This window comes from Chroicocephalus ridibundus, chromosome 1 (genome assembly GCF_963924245.1).
Source record: "Chroicocephalus ridibundus chromosome 1, bChrRid1.1, whole genome shotgun sequence".
NCBI lineage: Eukaryota > Metazoa > Chordata > Aves > Charadriiformes > Laridae > Chroicocephalus > Chroicocephalus ridibundus.
This window is the reverse complement of record NC_086284.1, coordinates 83972294-83997797: the sequence shown is the minus strand read 5'-3', so window position 1 is coordinate 83997797 and position 25504 is coordinate 83972294. Positions and strand designations below refer to the sequence as shown.

At 41.0% G+C, this 25504-nt stretch overlaps 1 protein-coding gene across 8 annotated transcripts in view; it reads right to left on the bottom strand.

Moving 5' to 3' along the window:
* Window positions 1-25504, bottom strand: part of FRMPD4 (FERM and PDZ domain containing 4) — a 411398-nt gene that overhangs the window by 27008 nt on the left and 358886 nt on the right. For all 8 annotated transcript variants that reach the window (XM_063341700.1, XM_063341639.1, XM_063341649.1 and 5 more), the window contains one exon: window positions 4895-4940. In XM_063341700.1, the coding sequence (XP_063197770.1) occupies window positions 4895-4940 (46 nt within the window). The remainder of the gene's footprint in view (window positions 1-4894; window positions 4941-25504) is intronic.

Below are 25504 nucleotides of genomic sequence, written 5' to 3'. Positions count from 1 at the left end.
GAAATAGTGGTCAGATTTGGGTTCTCTCTTAAAAGCTGGTGATTTATCATCATAGACAATTATATTTTACTATTTGCATTATTTATATTTTCCTATTTTTAGATGGTAATCGCAGTTTGATCATTGGTCCCATGCACGTATAACAAGTACCTGTAAGGCAGGGAATAGCCAAACCTTATTTGAATGCACGCATTGAGAAAATACAATCCATTCCATCTATAGTAAACGACAGCCTAGTTTACTGTGATTGTCCCAAGAACCATGAGTGAAACCACAGGTCGGCTTCAGACTTTGTGGAACGTGCAGCCATTGCAGCTCATCTCGTGACTAGATGGGCCTGGGTCATCTATCTCAGTGTTTATTAAATGTGGAGGTCCTCCATAAAATCTCCTCCCCTGGCCTTTTGGGATTCTGCCTCTCCAAAGTTCCTCCGTTTACATTCATGGATTACTCCTTCACATTCAGGATTACCTCTCATACCCAGGTGACTGCTCTTAATCAAGTGCAGGAAAGTGCAAAACAAGACAGCCATTCCGCACTACTTTCAGCCCTACAACTCTGCAAGGATGAGGACCTCTGGGAATGAAAGAAACCTTCACCCCATACAAACCCCAGCTAAAATGAACAAATGAAGGACTAGATGAATGATAATGCGCCTGCGATGGGAAAAAGGGCTAGTGAAGAGGGAAAAGAGACCTAATGGAAACTGTCGGGGGACACGGAGGGAGAACTACAAGGAGAAAACGATGGATAGGGTGAAGGGGCTCTTTTCCACTTTGCTGAAACAATTGACGTGGAAGTTCAAGCTGCATTTTCTCAGTCTTCACTGATGAAAAAATCATGGTTTTTGCACAACTACATTCCAGAAAAATCCATATACCCTAAGAGGAGGCCTCCAGGAAGACAGGTCAGGAGCAGCAGTGCTTACTGAGATTTGCACCACACACAGACAGAAGAAGAAAGGCTGCACAGCACAGTTCTGACAAGAGAGGAGGCTGCTTCAAACAGTGGTTGGGCAGTGGCCATGGACCAGCCCACACTTCCAGGAGGCAACACAGTGATATCAGGTTTGCCATTAACCACACTGTGATCCTCTCTGGTGTAGGATCAAAGCTGTGTATGGAACTGACCACATGAAAAAGCTGATGTGGAAGTTATGCAGTGGGAAAGGTCCTCATGATGACTGCAAAAAACCGTGCCCATTCAAAGAACAAAAGCTATCATTTCTATATCAACTTCACAACTTCTACCAGTCAAAAATCATCTTTTTCATAATGCTCACTTGTCTGACTTCCAAATGATTTCTAAAGCTATACCTGGGTAGTCTTTTTCACTTTAGATTTTGAAGTCTTTGTGACAAACCTGTTTCTTTTTTATATCCTTTACAACCACAAGTCTAGCTATGGTAGTTGCTGCTCTGACACAACTCCAGAAAGCAACACAGCATGAAAAATACTGTGAGATCCTCAGTAAGACTGTGACCACAATCATTACAATTCATAAATAAGTGTTATTTATCACAGCTTTTTCTGCAAATGTTGTGTCTCAGACATATAACTGTGTTATAACATGAAGCACCTCCTTCAAAACAGAAAAAGATCTTATCCTTTTCCCGTTGCAAAACTTATGCACAGCAAAATCACCATGGGTCTCAGTTGGGCCTGGACTACATCCAAGGAGCTTAAGAGACTAATCATGAAAGCAACCTATCAAATGATCTCTACGCATAAAATCTGAACAGATATCAAAACAGGCAAGTTATTTCATTTGAGTAATGCTTAAAACTTAATAAGGCAACAATCAGAATGATAGTCCATTTACAGAATAAAATGGTCAGAAACGATAATCAAATGCCATACTTCCAGAAATCAAAACTTTGAACTGCTTCCACTGCTTTAGCTATTCAGTGACCTCCTCATGAGCAGTGGTGATATGAATGTAGCAGAGATTTGTAGATTGAAGGAAAGAAAAAGATAGCCTAATGTTTTGGTTTGGTCATAATTAAAATGAAATTTTAATGAGTTTAAGCATTAAACAAAACTGAATGCACTTAAGCAAAAATGATCTGCAAAAGCTTTCAAAAAGTACTAAGTGAACTACAGAGTACTATAAATCTAGATTACATCTACTGTCACCTGCAGTCATAAAGGATGGTTACTTGAAAGCATAAAACCAAAACACACTCTAAATAGCGCAAATAAAAACAATTAGGAAACAGCACTCTTGTAATCCATCTTGGCAGATATTTTTCATGCAATGATAGAAAGAAAAAGGTTCACCATCAAGAAGAGAGATCGATGAAATGTTTGTAAAGATGTATTTCTGCCAAGAATGGGGAAGAAATTCAGTCTTTATTTAAAAGCTCTTACTTTTCCTTTGTCTGGTTTCTACTTCATCTTTCCAGTTTTATTGGCAAAATAGTAAAAGGAAAAATGGAGGAGGCAAAATTAAAGAAAAGGGGAAAACACAGGTGCATCATAATTTCTGAATACATTAATATCGTTTCCAAACTGTAAGACAAAACGTATTTGCCACAGGACCCCCCTGCACAGGTGACCAGAACAGGTACACAGCTGGAGTGCAGCAACACGCAGGATGGCAGAGCTGAGAGGGATGTCACCTAAGAAACAGGCTCAGGCACTACTGACAGCAGTGCTGCGGTAGTATGAGGGCCAGCACGGGCCAGGTGTTCAAGGCGACTCAGGAGTCCGCGAGAGATTTCACAGCCCAGGGTTTGCATAAACTGAGGGACCCTGCACTGCTTCGGGGCTCAAAGTGGGCTGCACACACTGGCAGCACCCCAACTGCTCCCCATCCCTACGCACACCTTCATTTCCACTCCAGGAAAACTTGGGCTTGAAAGTGATCAGGGAAGGATGCTACGAATCAACACAACCCTGGTCTGAACAGGTAGGGAGGTACAATAAGAGTACGCAAACTGGAGGAGATCTGCAGGGTGCAACAGTCCTGCAGGTGAGGTTCTCCCAACTAAGCTCATGCCACAGAAGCATCTTGACTTTGGGATAAAAATTGGTCAAGTAAAGCTAGCACTGCTATGCATACATCAATTGCATCTTCTGACTGCTCTGTGGACATTCTTGGGGAGACAATCTTCATGCCTATGCGAGATAAAACATCCATCACCCCGAAAACACGTATGCTTTGTCCACTGAGATAGAGCTGGGGGACCCTGACAGACATGCCAGAGTGGGGCAACACAAAAATATGTATAAGATGGGTACATCAGCCCAAATGGCTGACAGGACAGCAAAGTGTTTCAGTGCCATTCCTAGCTCAGCGACATCTAAAGGTAGTTCAGTTATCAATTAGCCTTTGGTGCAATGTAATGAGAGGAGCAGATTCTGCCTTGTGGCCTCAAACAGGGCTTGGACCCAGAGAGCTGGCAAGATGCCAGGTCATGACTTCCCTTCTTCTCCAGCTTAAAGGCTGGAGGAGGACCCAATGTGTGCTGTAAGGTCTCCAGTTGAACATGGAGTGCACAGCTCATTTGGGTTTCAGCTTCCCTTATGTTCAGTACATACAGGCTTGCTCTCATACCAGCAGCACAGTGATAACAGGCCCCATCACCTCACACACATGTAGTACCACACTTTACTGTCCACTTTTAAGGGCTACGCATACCTGCGCTAAAGCACATGCCCCTTCTTCACCTGACATTTAAAGAAAAGCCTGTCCATGGATGAAATAAGGCAACCTGCACAAAAAAGGCAAGTGGGTGAGGATTTCTCTTCCCCCATATTATACATATTCCCTGTGATCAGAACCACTGGCTGCAATCCAGCAAGCTTTAAAGGCAGTTAGGTTTCTTTATTTGGTCAGACCATGCCTGGGTTTTCATTTAAGAAGGCTGATGTTGACCAGGTCCCTGCTCGCCTTCCTGCCAGTGGTCTTCCTGCAGCGCAGCAGCCCCTGCCTGGTTTTGCTGGGAAACGCATGCTTTTCCCCCATGATTTAGCTGCTGTGCCGAGCGGCTTCTAGAAAGGGTACAGGACCAGCGTAACTACACGGCCGCCTCTAAACTAGCCAGGAAGGCTAGCAAGTAGTGCGAAGAGATACAGCCCTGACCAAATTGCATTTGCAAGATGTATATTTTGGCAGCTTCATCAGATAAACTCGTTTTCACATCTTTGTGTCAAATCCATCTCATCTCTTATTCTTGGGTGAAAAGGATGCAATTGACCCTTGTTAATCAAAACTGCTGTGTATCAGGCTGGCCAACAGGGAGGTGAATGGACCCGTTGCATCTGAAATCACTGCTGATGCATGGCTGCGCATGGATGTATGGGAAGAGAGAGATGTGCTTCCTCCCTGGCTTGGCTTATCTCCATTTTCACCTGTCCCTCTTCAAGGATGGGTTCGAGCAGACAGGTCATGGACCTGCTCCCACAAACCACTAGGCTCTGAGGTGGGCTGCAGTTTCTCCCTGTCCCTTCGAGCCAGCCTCACGCAATCGTCAGTCTGTCTCTTCTCTGCCCTCACCTCCACGCGCCCCGCGCTGCAGACACCGGCAGAGCCCTCCCTTGCATAAGGTCCAGCTGGTTTGATACAGCAGCAAAACTCTGTGGGACCAAGGCAGAATTAAGAAAAACCCAGGAGCTGCAACAGATCAGAAACTGAAGCAGATCTCAGCCTCCTGCTCTGTTTTCCTGGTATGAGTTTAAAGATACTATTATTATTTAACTTGCTAATGCAGTCTTTGAGTGCAGGACGCAGTAACGCAGTCTTAAACATCACCTTTAGGAGACGCAGCCCTTATCTCACTTACTTCTTTTACTGCACAGATAAGGTAGAGACACAGACAGAATATCGGCAGAAAAAAACCACCCTGCTATGTTGCTAGGAAACTAATTCAGAAAACACTGACAATACTTACAGGGTAAGGTTGGACAACAGTAAGGAGGATTGATTCTTTGCAGCTTCTATAAAAAGAAAAAAAAAGTAAGATCAAGTAAAGATTCATACTTTTATTCACTACAGATAACCAGATTGGCTTCTTAATGGAGAAAACTGCAGTAATACGGCAAAATGTTTATTACAATCACATAGCAGAGAATTACAGAGATGAATAACGTGCCAAAATAACAATGGATATTAAAAAAAGAAGTTTTTTCCAATCTAACAAATTGAATTGACTTAACTTTACAGTTTATACTATGAAATGTTTGCTTCATCAGAGACACCTGAATGCTGAAATAATACTTTTCTCCAGGAAGAATGGAATAACATTTGATTAATCCTACCAGTTCAGCATCTATAGACTACGAATTTCTTTCACCTACTTTATAAATGCAAGTTACTTTTTATTCCATCTAGCTCTTGCACACTTAATGCCAAATTTATCTGAAGACAGCAGTGTTTTGAAAACAAAAATGAGTACAAAATTTAGCCCCCATTTCTTTTCTAGTTTGCCTTTTTAAATGTGTGGAAAAAGATTAATATTTGGTGAACATTTTTACAAAATTGACGAAGACAGGTTTTTCTTTAAAATTAAACAGCTCCTCTTTAGGATGAAACTAGTAAATGGAAAACACATCTGAAACCCCAACTGATTTACATGATAAAGGTAATAAAGTATTAGGAAAATTGATATGATCAAAGTGGTCTAGACAAATGGCAAATGTATATTTTGACTATTGGTGGGCAGTCAGGGGTGGTGGACAACTGGGGAAAAGTAAGGGTAAAGTGGAAGAAGAAGGAAGAGAAGCCAACCAGGCTCAATATCCCTTGTATTACATCGTTGGTCAGACGGCTGCTGAGGGCAATATAAGCTAAGGAAAGGTCAGTTGCCATTTTGTTGAGATGAAGTTGATTTTCTGTTGGTTTTACTACTTTCAAACACAATTCATTGTTTATTTATGTGATTTATTGCCTGGCTAACAGGAATGCAACTGATTTGGGATGCCTGACCTGTACAGCAGAACTAATTAAAATCAGCAGAACTAATTAAAATAAATCACATTGTATTGGTCTTATACAGTGTCACCTTATATGAATATTTACACCACAGATACGCAACTTAAAAAGTCAAAAAGCAAAGAAAATAGCGGAGAGACTTAAGGCCTGGTCAGAAAACTGGTCTGGAAAGTCAGGCTATACTTGATGAAGCCATCACATCTCTGAAGGCCAACTGAGATAACGATTTCTGCTTCTGTCAAAGCCATCAGTCATGCAAGAGGCAAGGTCTGACCAAATATCCCCTAACTTAATAAAAAAATATTAAGCTTCAATTTTTAGTCTTCTTATTAGATATTTGTATAATTGCACTAAAAGAGTATAGGTAGACTTTTCAAAAGAAGGGATCGAAGGCTTTGGCCACATGTCTGTGCTTGGAATAACAGAAATCAAATAAGTTAGAAAGTTAAAAATAAATTAACAAGGAGCTACATGTAATGAAAATTAAATATTCTGCCACAAACCAGCATAATTTTATCCCCTTTAGATATAATTATGACTACTTTAAGGAATTTCCCACAATTATTTTTCATTTCAATCGACATGTTCCAAAGTTAAACTCCAGGAATCATTTATTCAATTTATTCAATAAACAGCCTTTATTTACAGTGTTCGTATTTCTGAAAATTTATAGCTTATTTTAAAGGTCTGTAAGCTACAGTTTTGGAAATCTCCACAATTATTCTTTTTTATTCTCCACTGTTATTCTTGAAGACTTTATAGCATATAGTTTAAAAAAACCAACTTCCATTCTTTTTTGGCTAACAACAGGATTCCTTCTACTTTTTTTTTCCTGTTCTATACACCACATTTTTGGGAATCTGAAAATGCATGATAAGAAATGCAATTTATTTCAAGAATCTCAAAGTCCCATCTATGCTATCCACATCTACCCAATTTGCCACTGCTTTATTAATCTAGGCATTCCGCAGGCATGCTTTTCTGTAGGCAGAAAAGCCCACAGAGTTTTTAGCTATGGGATAAACCGTAGCCCTGGGATAACTACTCCAAGCCCAACTGACCCCTTCCATTACTTTCAACCCACTAATTTATGTTTCTCATGAAACATAAGATTACAACCACCCCTGCCTCCTGCAGTCCAGCTATCTCAGAGAGTGGCCTTTAAAAAAGAAAATCAGCTTTTCCTGAAAATGTTCTTCAGTGCTTTGTTATTCTTGTATTAAACTTGTCCAAGTGCTGGCGTAGGTGAGATTCAACCCAGACTAACAAGAGCTTTTTTAAACCAAAAGGTCATCACTGCTAAGATTTATTTTGGGGACAAGACTTTCTTACAGGATAATCACTTGCGTTGGAAGCATGCTAGACCTTGGACCATTCATTCAACATTTGAGGCTATAATAAGGCCATTTGGAGTATCTGGACCTAAGCATGTTACACATACATAAAGAAGGTGTCAAGCACCACGTACAGTCCCCTCATCATTACAGAAAACATTTTCTATAAAATACATGCTACATACAGAACAGAGCACAGTTACAAGAGAAATAAAAATGTAATCATCAGCTTTTTGATCTGCAGCACTCAGTCACGACTCCACTGCTCGTTTTAAAACCTTCTCAACTCATGATGACAAAACTCCAAGCCACAACACATCGCTTTCTACTTCCAATACTGTTATCAAATCCTATATATCTAAATGATAACCTTTGCACAGCACTGGAGACTGTCAATCACACCAAGTAATGTATATATCACAGTAATGGAAAAACAATGGAATCACTGACTGTGTACTGTAATCTATAAATTTTATAGCTTAAATGTATGTGTACATATGTATGTCCATGTGTGATAGTAGAATATATAAACAGTTTAGATTACATAAACTAGGTAAAGCCACCACACTTGAACGTGAGCTACTTCTTTCAAAGAACTTCTGATAGTGGCAAAGAACAATAGTCTTACTTTCTCCTGAAATGTCTTTCCTCCTTTAAGAATGTTACTAAAGTAAAGAAAAAAAAAAGATTATATATTATAGATATTTTATTACCTTTCATACTTAACCACAACGAAGTTATTTCTCTTTTAGATCTACATACTCTTTTAGAGTCAGTCAAGACCAAATATCTGTAACTCCAAACTTGGACTTTTTGGGTGCTCTGCCACCTGACCGGCTAACACCAACATCACCGCAAAATATCATCATGTTTCTCTCATTTCCTGACATTAGAATCAAGCGGTGAGAACAAGGCTAAAACCTGAAAACTGCAATGGGAATTTCAATGACTCATCTCTTTGTCCTTCCCTGTGCCCCAGGTGGTGATTACATTTGTCCGTTCTCCCTCCTCCTTACAGCTACTTAGGCTGTAACAAGGAGAGAATATAGATGGTTCGAGAATCAAATTATAGCGCATTATAAAGGTTAAAGTTGTATTACTAAGTATCGCGCATCTCAGGCTACATGAGGCGTTAACATTCAGCTACAATGCCAGCCATTGACTTTGTCTGTGAACTTGTGGCTGGAAATTACTGTCTCTCTTCTGCTTCCTTCTAGCTGGAAGAGAGGAAGGGATGCGGGGCAGACGAGGGAAGTGGGGACACCCCCAGTGTCTGAGACATATGGGATAAGTGGCTCTGTTCTTCGTATGCGTCCTACAGCAAATGTAACACATGAATAAAGACAAAAGAGATATGTTACCTATACTCTTAAGAACCGAGAGTGGAAAATCATTGTTTACGCTCATTTAAAAGCTTTTAGCAATTTTACACACTAGAGGAGTACTGGGTTTCTCTCCCAGTGAAGATGAACGAATTAGGAATTGACATATAATAAATAATTTTATGTACAGGGAATGTAATGAAGAAAAACCTTTCTCTTAATCATAACTTATCTACGGTACACTCACACCAAACATCAAATTCTGAAACTTTGTGTTTTGAAATGCTACTTCAGGATCCTCTGTTTCACTTTGGGTCTCACTATTGATGAGAAAGTCTAAATTTCACAATTACAAGGTGCGATGCCATGATTTGCAGTATGCTTCACACTACATTTCTGAAGTAAGGAAACAAAAATCAATGGGTCAAAACCTAACTACAAAGTGTAACAAGTTACCTCAAATGCCCTATTCAAATCTAAGGAAAGTGGAACTCATCTTCAAATTCTAGCATCTAGGCTAGAGAAAAGTCATTCAGCATTTGAATGTCTTTCATTATTATGAAGATGAAGGCAGTTATAATGAACAAAGAGTTTGCAAAGTCACTCTGTTGTAGTACATTTTGAATTATTTCAAAAGGATCATTTTGATTTGAGCTGTATATACATTTTTACATAAAACCTGTTCTACAGTACTTATCTTCACCCAGAGAAGCTTCAAATTTCACTTCTCCACACTTTTATCATAAGCAGCAGTTCCTGTGGAAAAGAACAGTTTGCCCAGAGGTCCACCTAAATTTATTTCCAGAGCCAGAGACATCTTCTGGAGGGAACTTGATGGGACAGAATAGGCCCATCTTAACCCAGTGTTGACTCATCCTTTGCTGTTATCACACAGCCCCCCCACAATGTGCCTCCAGGTCCTGCAATGATGCCAACCTGCCTGAGTGGACTAGGGGAACCTTGATAAACCAGTGAACAAACTCAGTATTCACTGACACCCATGAAACAGTGCAGAGGGACAGGGGGAGAGGGAAGCTTTAAGAAGATTATGCCTTTGCCCAGGGCTATTTTTGTCACAAGAGAAGCAGCGCTGTGCAAACACAAACACACAATCTAAAAGCCCACGCAGACCAGCTCCCCTGTACTGGAGAACTCCTCCAGCAAGAGCCATGGCGTGTGGGGCTCTTCCCACTCCGTTTCCAAAGGCAACACTGCAGCACACAAACTACAGGCAGCATTTCCATGACTCAGTAGCTTGTAACTGAGAATCACAATAGATTAAACTAGGCTGGAAGCCATGCTACTCTGGGCAGATCGCTTCTGGCCTCTTGATTCTTCTACCCATAGAGGAATATTGTTTTAGCAGCAGGTGAAGAATCTGACCTCTCCAAGCCCAGAAGGAGGATATTTTACAGACAGTTTTTAGGGGAATACACAAAAATATACTTTCTCAAGAGGTTGCCAGTACACGGCACAAGAACTGCTTGAAGGATGACAGTGGGATTTCAGTTTCTCTGCCTGTCCAGCTGGCCGCACTGACCTCCGGGAAGTCTCTCTGGAGACCCTGTACACAGCTAGTTATGGGCTATACTGCCATCATGCTATGCAGGCAAGGCAGGGTATGCCACGTATGGCATTACTTCCCCAACTCCATCTCAGAAGACAGTTGCAGAAGCGCAACAGGCAAGAAACGTAGGCTCATGAAATAATGTACACTACCACAAAGGTGAGGTATGGGGTCCCAGTTTGGGGAGGAGGAGTAAGGTTGCATGGTCTGTGGATAGAGCAGATGGGACATGAGGCCAAGGTCTTGCTTTAGGGGTGGACACATGAGGAACAACCTAAGAGATGAATGGGAGCATCAGGTTAATTGCTGTTTTTTCCTGGGATGACAGAGCACAGAACACAAAGACCATGGTGTTCAGCTCTTACTTGTGGAGATAGAGAGGGTGTGTTGGAATCCTTGCTATAAGAAGGCAGAGGGATCACACTCATGTTTGGAAAGCTGGTGGCTGCTTCTTCTACCACTGCCCTTAGCCTCACTGTCAATACAGTGAAACACTCTTGACACCCAAGCAACTTCAACTTGTGAGCTCCTGAACCCCACAGTTTCAGTTGAATAGCCCTGGTGCTTCACAAGGTCTTTAAGTCTGCCATTAAATACGTGAGGACTTGCAGCGGTCAGAAGCAATCTGCGCAAGAATCTGGGTATTTTACAGGATTCTTGTTCAAATGTATGAGCCCTAAAAACTGCGCGAGTAATGGATGCTTGAAATGGCCACTGCCACATAAAGTACAGAAGATATAAGCACCGGATTATTACTGCACTGCAGGATCAAACAGCAGCAGAAACACAGCTGAGAGAAAAGATACTCTGATTCGAACATAAATAACTTCAATAATAGCATACAGAAAATTACTGTCAAAGCAAATTGTGTTTTATATAAATGTTCTTCTTTCTTTTAAAGGTCTGGCATGGTGTGAAAGTCAATCTTTAAAATTGTCACAATCTGCAGCTGGCACTAATTGGAACCCTTGTTGGCAGTCTCCGTAAGGGGCCAAGAAGTGAGTGTGTCTGCAGGCTGAATTACACTCGCTTCCTCCCATAGAAGTGGTCCCTTCAGATCAGGGCTGTGGCACACTGGCGGGTTTTCATACAGGAGATGCCATTTCAGATGCCTCTGCAGTAAGGGCTTTGAGAATAAAAAAGCCTCCCGTTCTCTAAGGCTGTCCATCTGTCAAGCTTTCACATGCACCAAATTCACTCCATTTTTCTCCTTTACTAACAAGGTGAACCCTATAAAGAAGCTGTTCTTGAATTTCGATGATTTATAAAGACCTATATTTACCTCTAGCCAAACTAATCCTCCTCTCCACAAACACACAAAGTTGTCCATCTGCTTTTATTCTCAACTATAAGGCTACAGTCTTTGTAGCTGAATTACCAAAATATTAGTCAAACAGTAAATACCCGTGTACACTGTACAAGAGTGCCTTGATAAGGCTGTCTGAATAGCAACAACAGCGTCATACTCCTATCTAACTGCTGAGCAATGTTACCTGCAATCCTCTATCAGCTCCTTCTTACTCCATTTCTACAATCAATTCCGGAGCCCAACTCTAAATCAGCAATATGCGGAAAACTCTACGTTGACTGGGACACCCTCCTTAGGAAACCATTTTTCTCCTTACGCAAATCCATGACGGACTCCCTCAGCCCCCGAGAGAACTTGGGAGATAAAACTCAAGACAGAGCAGAGGACATATGAGGAGTTACTAACACTGGAGTTGTCTACTCCAAGAGAATCAGTATTTGCTCATTTTGGCCACTGTAAAAACCGAGAGCCAGATGGTCATGCATGTATATCTGATGGACTGAGACTTTCACCAAGTTTGACTGTTAGCGTGCTACTGCCACATGATCACAGCATAAATTACTTCACGCTGCATGAAGATGCCATACTGCCAAGGAGAAAAATGTAGCGCTTACTCCCCTATTAATTAATTGTTCAGCTGTCCTCTTCTAATTAGACTTTCTGCACATTAGTTTTAAGGGATCAAAGACAGATAAAGCGGGATAATATTGGTCTCTCAGGTCACTCATCCAAGCCAACGTTTCCCTATCATTAACTGCCAAAGCCTCAGAAGCTCTGAGGAGAAGTTAATTCTCAAAGTGTAACGAACAAAGCGCAATATAAGCCAGCCCCAAGATGTCTATTGTTGAGATATCTTTAGGAATGGCGCTACGGAGCTACTATACAATACTACCAAACCAAAATCTTTACAGAACAGGGTGGTCTCACCATGGAAAGGGCAGTTCCACTCCCCTGAAAATCTCCCATCTTTATTTGTCAGACTATGTTGTTTCCATCAGGCTGCAATGACTTTTAAATGGCATTTCCGTGGGCATTTTGGGCGAGCCCTTTCAGACAGGGTTTCGAAGTGAGCTAAATGCAATTCTGTTTCCCCATTCTGCAGTTGCCCATGTGCAGAAGCCGCAGGCACCCAACAGCTGCCCACCGCACACACTACTTGGCTACATTAAACGCTTGCAATTAACTTGGGATCACTTAGCTTTTCCACTAACACACTTACTGAGGACTTCCAGGAACCTGGACTGTCCCGAAACACCAGGGTTGCAGAACAAAACGCACAACATGGTAAATTCTAACCGTTCCACAAAATCCAACCCAATGCTGACAGGAAAGATTATGCTTTTGCTTTAAAGCAGTGGCATGAACCAGTTGTCTGGTGCAGCCACCAGCGACCTAGCAATGATTATGAAATCTGTTCCGATTACTCTGTCATTTCTTAACTTCAACTTTCGAAAATGGAGCCGCCATGACTCTGTTACAGTTGCATAGGTGGCCACAGCAAAATCTAATTTGAAAAATGCGAAAGGTAATTACAATATTCTTCTAATTCTCTAACTGTTTGCAAATACACCTGGATGTTCCAACTGGATTCAGAGTTCGTTTACCTGGGAGCGGGAAAGAAAAGGACTAAAACACCTTGAGTGCTTTTCTGCACAGGCCCCAGATTAGCACATTATCTGAATTAGATTAAGAGAGGCTTTTTTGTGCTCTACTGAATTTTCAGCAGTCGCTTAGACTTCTTGATGCAGTCACAAAATTATTTGAATTTTTACCTCCACAGTGGAAATAGACAAAATAATGAAGCTTAAAGGACTCAAGGAAATGATGAGGTAACTTTCCAAATCCCCAAAATTGGTATTATTCTGTTCACTTATTTCAGTATCACAATACATACCACAATACGATCTAGCAACTGAAAAGGATGTTTCAGAGAGCAAATATAACTCTAATATTCACATAATGAACCCTTGTTGGTTTCTTATTTTTTTTTCTTTCAAAGAGACACAACATAAATTTTCACTTAGGAAAGAAATTCTCTCTTCTAATGGTTTATTTTTAGTGTCTGTTTTTGCTGACACTGTGTTACAAAGTAACAATCATTCCTTCACATAATAATGGTTTGCTCTAGTCTGGCTGCAGCAGATCTCTCATGCCCGGTGGGAAGCGAAAGTTTTGATTTCATCAGTGCTGGGCTTCTCCTTTTCATTACAAGTGGCAGAGCAGCATGCTTAAGATGACGACGTCTTGACAATGGGGAAAAAAGAATAAAAGAGAAATAATAATTCTTTGAATAGTCACACAGTATAAAGGAAAAAAGCAGTAGTAAAAGACCAACAGCTACGGTCATGGTTTGACAATACACTAAATCAGGCTTCCCGTACCGGATTGAAAAATCTGCAGCTGTGTGCTGCACGGCTCTGGAGCAGTCTGTGATCAGTGCCTACCACGGTACCAGCATGCTCAGAAACATCATTAAATCAGATTTTATACAGCATTAGCTATTGTCTTTCCTTCAGCAGATGCCATAATGCTCGCAAAGAAGCCAACAAGAACTTCAGGGCACGTCTACTGCCTAATTTCACAGAAATGTAACTCCGTGCCCAGGCCAAAACTGCACTGGTGACTGAACGAGCAAGGTGCAGCACGAAACCCAAGCTGGCGTGACACATGACTGCTTACGGCCACAATGGCCTGAAAGGCTGTGAAGGGAAGCGCACTTGCTGCGGTGGTCACGGCATCTTCTGTCAGTAGGCAAACGGATGCTGCTGCCTTTGACAAGGAAACCCTGCCTCCAGCAGAGCTCTCCTTTGTTACCAAGTCTTGACAAAAGTTAGGCAGCTGATATACTGATATTAACATAATGCAAATATCGCTTCATTAGTGTTTCTACTCTCCCAACAGCCTCCCCCTACTTTGATTTTTGTCATTGGTGGGCGTACTTTGAACACAAGGTAGACTTACTGTATACACTGGTGCAGCATTTTGCACTGTGAGGTTGGGTCAATCTAGATAGTATGGCAGCTAAGAGATCAATAAGAAGAGTAATTCAATAAAATGCATTATCTAATGCCAAACACTTTGAATAAATAATCATGTCAATGAATTAAAATAAACTCTGATAGAAAATTGTTGCTCCTTGCTGAGAAAGGAGGAGACCACATGCTCTAAAATCACATTTCAAATTGGAAATAAGGAAGTGAAATAAAAGACAGCTGAAGATGTTAGAAACTGCAGAGGAATGACACCTGTATCAATAAGACTGCAAAAGAGATCTATGGGAATTACATATTAAAGAGGAGGAAAGATTACAAAAAATGAGAAAATCTTAAAGATATTTTTACTATGTGACAAATTTAACTGTAATCTTTTACGATCAGAGCTTCATTTTCATTTGTACTGAAGCAACAGAAATCATTACAGCTGCTATTCATAACCTGTACAGCACTGGCTTTTCACTTTCAGGTTAGGGTATTGTGTATGTAGTAATGAAAGGTCAGGCGTTCACATACATCCTTCATTCCTGCAGCTATTCAATTTTTTTTTCTTTTCCTTAATGCTTTTCAAAAAGCAGAACATCAGATAAATTTTGCTGATTAAATGTTAAATGCTTTGGGAGCATCTTGTTTTAGAGAGTTATCCAAGTTATAATTAATAATGCATAACATTCACATAGGGCTATTTCATGTCAGAAGTCCTTCATAGACATTATCTTGGCTCTAAGTAATCCAACCAATAAAGAAAAAGAAATTAAGAAGAGGAAGATTCATTCAGAAATGAGATAAAGCTCTTGAATTCTGAAGAATATTGTATTTGCGAGCACTATATTATATACTGCTCTCAGTTCAATATTATTGGCTTTATTATTGTTCCTTAAGAAAAACACATTCAAAGAGTAAATGGTTTTTTTCTTTCAGATGCCTGAACACTATTATTTTTGCTTTTAAGTCTTATCTGCTTTTTTGAAGCAGACTATCTGATCCAGTCTAAGAGCATCTCTATTCTTTGTTATAGATCACATTGCTATTATCGTGTTTTAAATAATTAAAGATTGAAAGAAATAGTTTTACAAAATAAATGTTCCAACAAAACAAGATTCATTCAATTCCTCATTAAGAAAAGTTTCAGCGGCCAGTGGCTTCAGTTTTGTGGGCATTATTATTCTTCTTCTAATATCTGCAAGGTTAGACAATTATGGATACTGAGCTGCAGAGACTAACGCAGAATGATTTTTGCTTACTGAGTCTGGAATAGAAAATTGGTTGGTCGGATGCCAAGGACGTATCCATGTGCCACTTGAAGCAGTGTAAGTGACGGCAAATGTGATTTTATAATGATTTGAATGGGCGGCCAAAGAGGCTATGCTTCTTAAGCCACCATGCACGTGGCACAGTAATTCAGGCAGCAGCAGTCCCAACGCGCAACCTGTTTGCCTATATTTGTGCCCCCAAACGTTACTTGGTATATTTAAGATGCAGACTGATGTGAGGAGAAATTGAGTCAGAATTGTTGCCAGCCAATTAACCACTTGCTTCTGTTAAATTGCATTAGTTATTAAAAAGTCCTGCCATGAATATATACCATATATCCAGAATGTTTTCAATTCAAAGGTTCACCGCTCTTTTTTTTTTTTAAAGGATGCATTTATTTATTGTGCTAAAATCTGTAAGATATGACTTTAAAAATCTATTCTATTTTAAGCTCTGTCCAACCTTTCAAATTCATATTGTTAATTTTCATTTAATACGTCCAACCTTTCAAATTCATATTGTTAATTTTCATTTAATACATCTAAATATTTATGCTGGTTAACTTCATAATGTATTTATGCTGTTATACCCTTTCTTTTTTCCCCCTTTTGTATCACTAGAACTACAAAATTTGTTTTACGTTTTCCTTGTGACAAAGAATCACTAATACAAGTCTCACTGAAAAGTTACTAAGCAAATGTACGCTGCACGTAAACGTGGTCCTTAAGATAAAACTTAAATTACACTTAAGCTGAAATTCTTCCTTGATAAATGCAGAAATATTGCAAAATATAGGGGGTGGAAGGCATGTTTGAAAAGGGGAGAAGAAAATTACCCTGAAGACACAAATCAGGCAGAAAATGCTGAACGGTTGTGTTCCTCTATCCACACAGAAAACGAAGACGTAATTGCAGTGCGGTTGGACGCACCAGTGTGAGATTTGATCTAGGTAGGATGGGCAACAGCTGCAGTAAAAATACGATGCCGCCCTCTTCAGTATCAGTTATACCCCCCAGAAAACACCCACGCTTGCAGAGCCAAGCCGGTGCTTCGTTATCCATACCAGCCAAATTAAAGTTCACTCGGGGATAGGATTCGCACACGTGCTGCATCCAGGCCAGCCCCAGCCCACCGCCTCCACAGCACCGCAGAAAAAAACACCCCCGAAAATTAACCAGTTTCATCACTGTCCTCTCCTGCTCCTTCCAAGCTGTGGGTAACGGTCAGGACTGAAGAGGAGGGCGGTAAAACATCTCTCTGCTCTTTAAGAAAATGGTGAGGGGGAGGAGGGAAGCTGTTCGTGGAGGAGGAGAATACGTAACTCACCATATAGCTGCAGCCAGAAGGTGGTAGGAGGGAAGATGGATATTGATATAGGGAAAAAAGAAGGAGGGACTGACTTCATGCGACTTGTTAAATTAATTTTATAGGCATTTTCTAAATAATTTATCGGGTATACTTGTATTTTTTTTTATTTCCCCCAGCTAGATCTACATCCCCTGTGGCTTGACAGGGAGCTTCTGTTTCCCCGGTGGCAGCTGAGCCCCTCTGCTGCAGGACCATGGCCCCATGGCACCAGCATCACTGCTCTGCTGTATGGAGACATGATTTGACACAAAACGCTTAAGCGAGCAGAGTTGTCTTATATATTACACCACAGGGGCCAGGGCACGCCGCTGCTGCAGCTCTGAATCAGCCGGTCAAGAAGCACCTCCTCTGGGCAGGAGCCAGGGCTGCCAGCATGGGCCGCACGGGCTGCTGGCAGGTTTCTGGGACGGAGCAGGGAGACACTCGCCTGTGAACGGCAAATGGTGAAAAGGTGGGAGACAGTAGCTGAGAGGCTCCGACCATCCAGCACAGCCGGCACCCCTCCTAACTGGACTTCGCCGGCAAGATTCACCTCGAGCTGTCTAATGGCATGAGGTACCACTTAGAGAACTTCTCTAGCCGCTTTTTGTAATCAGACGGACAGCTGCAAATAGTTTCTCCCACCTTCAGCATTGCTACAGGAGACCACTGTGGTCTAAAGGCAAAACTTTAAACAGCCGGAGCTCATAGAGGTGAATTTTTGATCAGGTACGGGAGCAGCTTTGTTGTTCAAAAATCACAGGCACAAACCGAGCAACAGGCTGCTCTGTGGGCTGCACACTGGGCTGTGGGCACCTCAGCTCCACCTACCTGGCTTTGGCCACTGCAGGGCTGGCTCTTGTAGTCTAAGCCAACTCAAGTATGCCACGTAAAAATGTCTCCCATATAAGCAAATGAAACAACTTCAATGAGTCAAAAAACTACGCAATATCAAGGTTTTCCTTCTACAAAATAACTCCTATAAAGAAGAACCTTAGGGGTTTGCAGTATTCTTCTCTCGGTTAAACACCCCATTCTTCTCTTGAACAGCTGATACTTCTGTTTCATCATTAGTATGTTGAGGACTCTCATTTAAAGCTAGTCGATGAAGTCGTTAGGCACCACGGATATCCCTCACTTCAGCTGCAATCATGAGATAAGCATCAAAAAAAAGCTTCAAAAGTCTTACCTTCTTCATTTGTACACAGAGACAATGATCTATCTGCTCAAGAATAAATTCCTTGTTCCAAGGACGTGCATTAAAATTCAGTTCTCAAAGGGGACATAACAGAGGATTTAGCATGCAAAGGATACGTGTTCTTTAAAGGCTATATGTCAAACTGCAAGATTAAAAACAGACTTGTCAAAATTGAGTCTGACAGAAACTACCGTAACATCTCCTATGTTCCAATGGACATAATACTCTTCATTATGTAGTCACATAGTAATTTTTCTGGGCAACCTGGCGAGTTCTCTGGAGTCTAATTAGACTGCAAATGTGATTCTAAAAAAGCAAATTAAAACATTATTTTAAAATTACATTTACTGCTGATGCAAAGTGCAAGATTACAAGTATTGGCTCACAGTTTCTTCACATCTACAGGTCAGTTGATTTTTGCATACATGTAAGCGAGGAGAACAGAGTCCATTCTCATGCATAATTTCAGCCTTTTGGTTGAATCTGTCAGTGAAAAGTGGGTGAGAGCAAGAACAAGATGTAAACACACAGGCCAGAGAACACCAATAATGTATTTTTATCACCTGCAAACCAAACTAGATTCAAAACTGGCCAGGTGCATTTCATGAACTCCTCATGTCATATATGGCAAGAGAAGGATAAAATATAAAAAAGTTCAAAATTATTAATCTGTGATTCTACAGAAAAGGATCCAGCTATTAAAAGTCTTTTAAACCTCGCAAATCCTTTTATTTTCAAGGAATTTTTCATTCCCTAATTCTGTCCTATCCTGACTTTTTGCATTTCAGTGATGCTAAAGATAATCCCAGGGCATGAGCTCTTAGTCTACAAAGGATCAACAGCCACAAAATCATACAAAGAAAAGAGGCAGGGGAGAGAAGTATCCTTATAGAATATCAGATTCTCAAAGCTAATCATTAAAAAGAAAAGTGGAGGAGGGAGATCAGAGAGCTTTGAGAGGATTTATTTTGTTTGCTTTCCTCCCTCTACCCTCGCCCCAGATGCAGCTTCCCGAGAAACGATCAAAGTTCATACCTTCCCTGTGGCTTTTCTGAAGATTCGATCTCCAGGGGGGAGGTTTCAGGAAGGTCACCTATGAAGAGGATCTTTGCCCCTCAAAATCCAGAAGTTCAGCATTTGAACAATGTACGATTAGCATTTTTAAAGGCAATTAGAAACAATACACTCTTCTAGTTCTTTGCTTCATCCTGTGAGACCAAATGTCTAACTTTTGCTTTGCTGTTCTGCATGCTGCTGTTGCCAATATCATTAACCTATTTATTCAGCCTGATGCACCTCAATGTTTTGCAAAATGCAGCGGTGACTTTGTGCTTCACGTGCAGTGCTGTGTAGTTGGGGCAGTGGAACATCGGGGAAGTGTCCCCGTCTGAGCAGAGGTCTGAAGACCACCTCCTTTTCTGCCCATGGGCAAAAAATTCCAGGAGTCCCAAAGGCCATGCATGTTTTGGTGGCCTGCACAACAAATCCACACAAAGCCAGCCACTGGAGATGTTTATGGATGCCTACAGCTATGTTATGCTGACTTTAGGCTTGCCACTCCTTTTATCTGGGCTGGCTCTTGGGGAAGGAGATGTAAGGAGTGGTAGACTACCTCCCCCCCGAGCTCACCGTGAGGCGCAAGGGCAGAAGGGATGGCTCCTCTCCAGCCTCCAGTCTTTTCTTCCCGTGTTCTAGGCTGGGAAATATTACAGCTCCTTCAGATGCCACCCACCGCCTGTCGGTCTACAAATTACTAACAAGTAATTTAGAAAATTATATTGCTCTGGAAACATATGAGTCCTTTCCCTTTGCAGAATAAGGGTAAGATCTGCACAGAGCCATTCCCATGCACTACAGTGAGGGAGGTGGAAGGGAAAGGGTAAGACAATGGTAAGTTTATGGCTTCCACTTGAAGAGTCCGTATTATATATATTCATTAAGGAGGTCTTTGATTACATGTGCAGCCAATGAAGGGAAGATAATGTTGTAGGTTACAGTGTGTTGAAAGAAGACAGGAAAACAGGAGCCTATAGGCTCCTGTTGTGCTGCTTTTTAAGGGAAAAAAAAAAAACAAAACAGAAATTACCACGAGTATTCAGGACTGTTAGGGGATGTGCAGAAAAATGAAGGGAGGAAAAAAATGTTTATGCTTTTTCTAATTAAAAGGGTTGTAGAAAGAAATCTTCCCCAAGAGAGAATATTCTGTAAACAAGTCATTGTGTAGTCTCTCTGACCTTTCTCTGAAACAACTGGAACCAGTCCTATCAGATACAAAATACTGGAATAAAGACTTTGGATCTGATTTGGTCTGGCAGTTCCTAAATTGTTGCATTCCCCTTCCAAGTGATTAATTTGTTTCATAAAAGCTTGTGATAATGCTCACATTCAGAGGTTACCCAGTACACACAGTACTGACATTTTTGGTTGACATTTGCTTTTCGTCAAAGTTCTCCTGAACTTCAGCAATCACCACTGAAGTATCTGTTATATGGAATGCAATGGTAAATTCTAAATCTAATGAATTTTCTCCGCACAAAATGCTTAGCTCAGGAAGGCAGATGATTTCACTGAAAAGCGCATTACTATATATGTTGTAAAGAAGGGTGCTATCAATTAACCACATATTTTGTTTTATCCATTTAAACTTGATTTTAGTAGGTCAGAATTTGAAATAGGGAGGCATTTCTGATTCAGCCTCCTTTGGGTTTCCATCTCTAACACTGTACCAAGGACTGGAAAACTAAACCAATTAGCTCAAGGAAAGTAAAAAGAGAAACATGAAAAGCACTAAAATTTGATTTCAAAAACCTTCCTGTTATTATAATTACTGTAAAGATGGTAGTGATGATGCATATAAACGTACTGCTACAAGCCATCAAATGGTTAAACTACATGCAACACTTGTGAGGAAGAGGATGAAGACAGAAGTAGCAGAGGAGATGTGGCAAAGGCAGCTCTCCTGGGCATGGTCTCCCTTTCCTCCCCCTCTAACCTCTTTTCATAGTAAAACAGCCTCAGGAAAAAGGAGATGAACTGATTTATATCAGAAACTTTATCTCAGTACTGTCAAACTCACGCATTAAATAATGGTGTATCAAAGCTTACCATGACTTAAAAGCCACGATGCCAGCTATGATAACCTTCTATCTTCTGTTTTTGCATTTCTGGTCTTTCAGAGCTTACGATTTTACGCTCTTTCTGCAGTCTACAGGACTGGGCTCTTCCACTTATACAAGACTGGGACTTTCACCCATTCACATAAATGCCACAACTCATAACAAAATTACCTAATGGTTTAATTCAGACTCGTGAGAGAAATACAGGGAAAGAACTTCCAACTGCCTGCTATTGTTTGGTAACTGCATAAAAAATATCCACTGTTTTTTTCTCTTCTAGCCAGAAATTGAAGTTGAAGGCTGCTATTGCAAGCTATGATAGCCCTCCACTGGGCCCCACACACATCCGCACCCTGCCCCAGAGACACTGGTGTGAAACGGGTACAAACAGAGGGTGATGCAGGGAAAAAATGGTAGTAAAGCCAGTGCATAGACCATCCTACTGAGGCACAAACCAACCATAAGTCTTTTAAACCTCTACATGTTTCATTTATTTACAACTGTCATTTATTGTCATCTGTACTCATAAAACCTAACGCACTAAAAACTCCTCCAGTGTCTTGCTCCTCTATGGTTTGGTTTTGTAACATATAGCATTACCTTACAAATGGCTTTAGCCAACTTGAAATACCTCATTTTGACCTCGTGTTTTTTGAAGCCCTTGGTAGGCACCCAGTTTCAGAGAAGGGAGAGCGATGGGAAAGGGGAGGGAGAGAATTAGGGAGAGTTATGTGAAAAGGATCTGCAGTAGCCGGCACGGGTAGCCACCGGGAATGGCATGTCACAAAACCACTCCTTGAATTACCCTAGATCAAATAGGTAAATGCTTTCTTACAGTGTGTTATTCCACCATTTAACAGCTATATCTTAAATAAAATAGCAGGCTACAAGTAATCCATGGGGTAATCCATAAACAGCCTCATCCAAATCGCCCTGAAATCCATCAAAAGACTTCCCCGGTCTTCAGCAGGCTTTGCATCAGACACATTTTGCTGGAGAATGAACATTGCTCTATACTTCCCAAGAGAACAAAGCACAGGTAGCAAGGCAACACCTTTCCTGTCACTTTTAAAAGATCTTTGTCAAATTTTTCCCTTATGAAAGCATGAAACAAGCAGGAACTTCTTCCCAGAAGGCAAAAGATTAGTATTTCTAGAAGCAGGCAGTATACATTTCAGCATTTATAGTTATGGACACATCATTTATAGATTCAACATACAGAATATTAATCATGTTCATTGCTGTCCCTAAACAAAAAATAAAACGGGCATTATTCTCTGTGCCTGCAAAAACAAATCGGTCATCTATCTCAGGTAAATAAAAAATAATTAATTTACAAAGCTGTTATTTGCACTTGACTGTTTAATGGGCAGGAGTTTTAATTTATCTGGCTCTGGCAGGATAGGGGGGGAAAGCACTATAACTACCACTGTATCCCGTTTAGTAATTGTGAAATGCTATGTTTTGTTGCTCTATTTACAATAATAACAGTATTGTTAAACAGCTATCAGAACAAATGTATTTTTGCCCGAAGAGCCGCTGACATTTGTCTTTATAAATTAAGCTAGGCATAAAAATCCATGTTTATAATGATATCACCTTCTTTGAAATAACAAAACAGTGCCCTGTTTGTAGGATACAACCTGTATCCTACTGGAAAATGCATATTATCGTGCCTCATGCATCAGATATCTAAATGAACAGCCTTGACAAGAGCTTTTTTTCCCCCTCATTGTTAATGACATACATGCAAAAGCACTGTAATTATTCTAAAGCAGCAGCTGAAGGAAAAACTCTCACGGAGATATCGGTAATCTGTCACCAAGAGAGTACTACGAAGACAGCAGGCAATTCCAAATCCCAATATTTTTTGCTTGAGACAATTTAGGTGTTCAGAAGCATTTATCAAACACTTGCACAGGCACATGTTGGAATAGTTTTTTAAAGTTTACTATTTACTCAATAGACTATGACTTCTGTGAAATATATGAAGTGTAACATATGAATACATTTTAAAAATGTGCAGTAAAGTAGCTACTCAAGGTAGCTACCGCACGCTGCCCTTTGGTAAAATGTCGTCTTTCTAATCAAGGCATTAGGAGTAATTAATCCCTACTGTAAATAAACCATTGCTCAAATAAAAACTAAGTCTTAGATCAGCAAATCCGATCAGATTAGGGCATTTATGCCATAATCTTCACCACAGTACAACCCAACCAAATTATTGTTTTTCCCTACTGTTTCTGACATTCAGAGCTATAATTGCCAAAACAGAACTTTTCCAAGCATTCAGCGCAGAAAAAAAAATCAGTACTAAAAGCCGAAGGAAACACACTGTAAACTGTGTATGTTCAGAACCGTGTACCAGCAAAGTAACTGCTTATCATGCTGCATTTGACTTCCTGACTTCCACTCAAAAACCAGCTCTCTAGCTCCAGTGAAATAACACACACTTCAAAAAAAAAAAAAAAAAAAAAAAAGAAAAAAGAAGAAAAAGAAGTCATGTCCTGCATAACATGAGTATCTGGTGAGGCTGCAAGGCAGGAGAACGCATCCAGCCGTGGGCAAGCCTTTGAAAGATACTCTGTGTGATGATAAGTGCAGGTAGACACAGCGTGGACATAGGTGATACTGAGCAAGAGCCCAAGAGCAGAAAGTTACTGCTGTAAGATTTGCTGCCTTCGCAGAAAAGTCGCACCTTCCCGGTAAGGGCTGATAATCCCACAGGGACTGAGCACAGCTTTTTGAGCTGCTCATAGTCAGAATTCAGGTATGAGATAGGCCCGTCTCAGTACTCCCATGCATTTGAAGATCCTAAGAACAACGTAAAACTTGTATCTGACTTCCTGCAAAACACAAACTCCCCTGCTAACCATAGTTGGTAGATGTCTTGTGAAGGCCTTAACTTCTTTCCATCTTTCCGAACAGATACAAGATTCTCATTTAAAGAATTGAAATGACAGAGAATGAGGCACAGTGCTCTCCCTCGCATCTCTCTGGGTGTTACTAGCTGCAGTTTCTTAGGGCTGGACTGTACTTTTCTACCAAGCTGAAGAGGTGCCTGCTATCCAAGTTCTTCCTTGTTCAGATGTCCGCAAGCAGATAAAGCCGTCTTGATCTCTCCTGCAATAACCTAAGTAGGCTGAGCTTCTTATGTCTCTCATAAAAGGGACAACTTCTGGCTCATTTTTGCTGCTCTTCCCAAACCACATCCAATTACCGGCACACTTTGAAGAACAGACAGCACTGCTGACCTTCTGTGGTTATGTATAAAGTTTATATTGCCTCCCTACTCCCATTTGATATTCGTTTCCTTTTTATACCCTTTTTATATTAATTCTGTTAGCTACAATGTACTGCTCTGAAAGGTCAGATTCAATGAATTATTTAACGCAATGGCAAGCTAAGGTACGAAATGCTGCCTCTTAACAGCCTCTGGTAGTTTCACCCTAGGCTGAGATTCAGTTCTGCGAGCCAAGGGGATCAAGACAGGCATGCTCACAATAACGGCTTTAATTTATTTGCTCCGAGCAACAGGCACATCCACCCTGCGCTTCACCTTGGCCAGACTTCTTCTGGAGCAAAGCTTTTACTACCAGAGGCCATATTCAACACACTGCACTGGGAAATAGCACCTGCCTTGCAATGCCAGCACACGACTTTCAAAGCTCCTTTCCCTACATTTCTGAACTTCTGGAATTTGGTCAGCTATTGCCATGTGATAGTGATGCCATCAGCGAGAGGTTACTGCAACGCCATGCTGCACAGTTAACAAGATGGCAGGCACCACAGGATTTCTTTGAGGCTGCTCTACCAAATGCTATGCATCATCAACAGCTTGCAAGGAAGTCTGACAACAAAGACTGGACCGTGAAGGACTGCCATATCCAGCCAAAATGCACAACAGATAGCGGCACTGCCTCTGAGAGGAAGGCACCATGTATGTTAACCTTCATGCCCTATATGTAACCTTCTCCCACGATCTCTTCAGTCACCTCCCTTTTCCCACAGTTGGTCTTTCTTCCTTGATCTGGCAGTCACATTCCCCAAAGGTCCCTCTGCACCCTGCCCATGCAGCCTCTCAGCACAGGGGTTAGAAAGCGTGATATCTTGCAGGTCCTGGGCTCCAC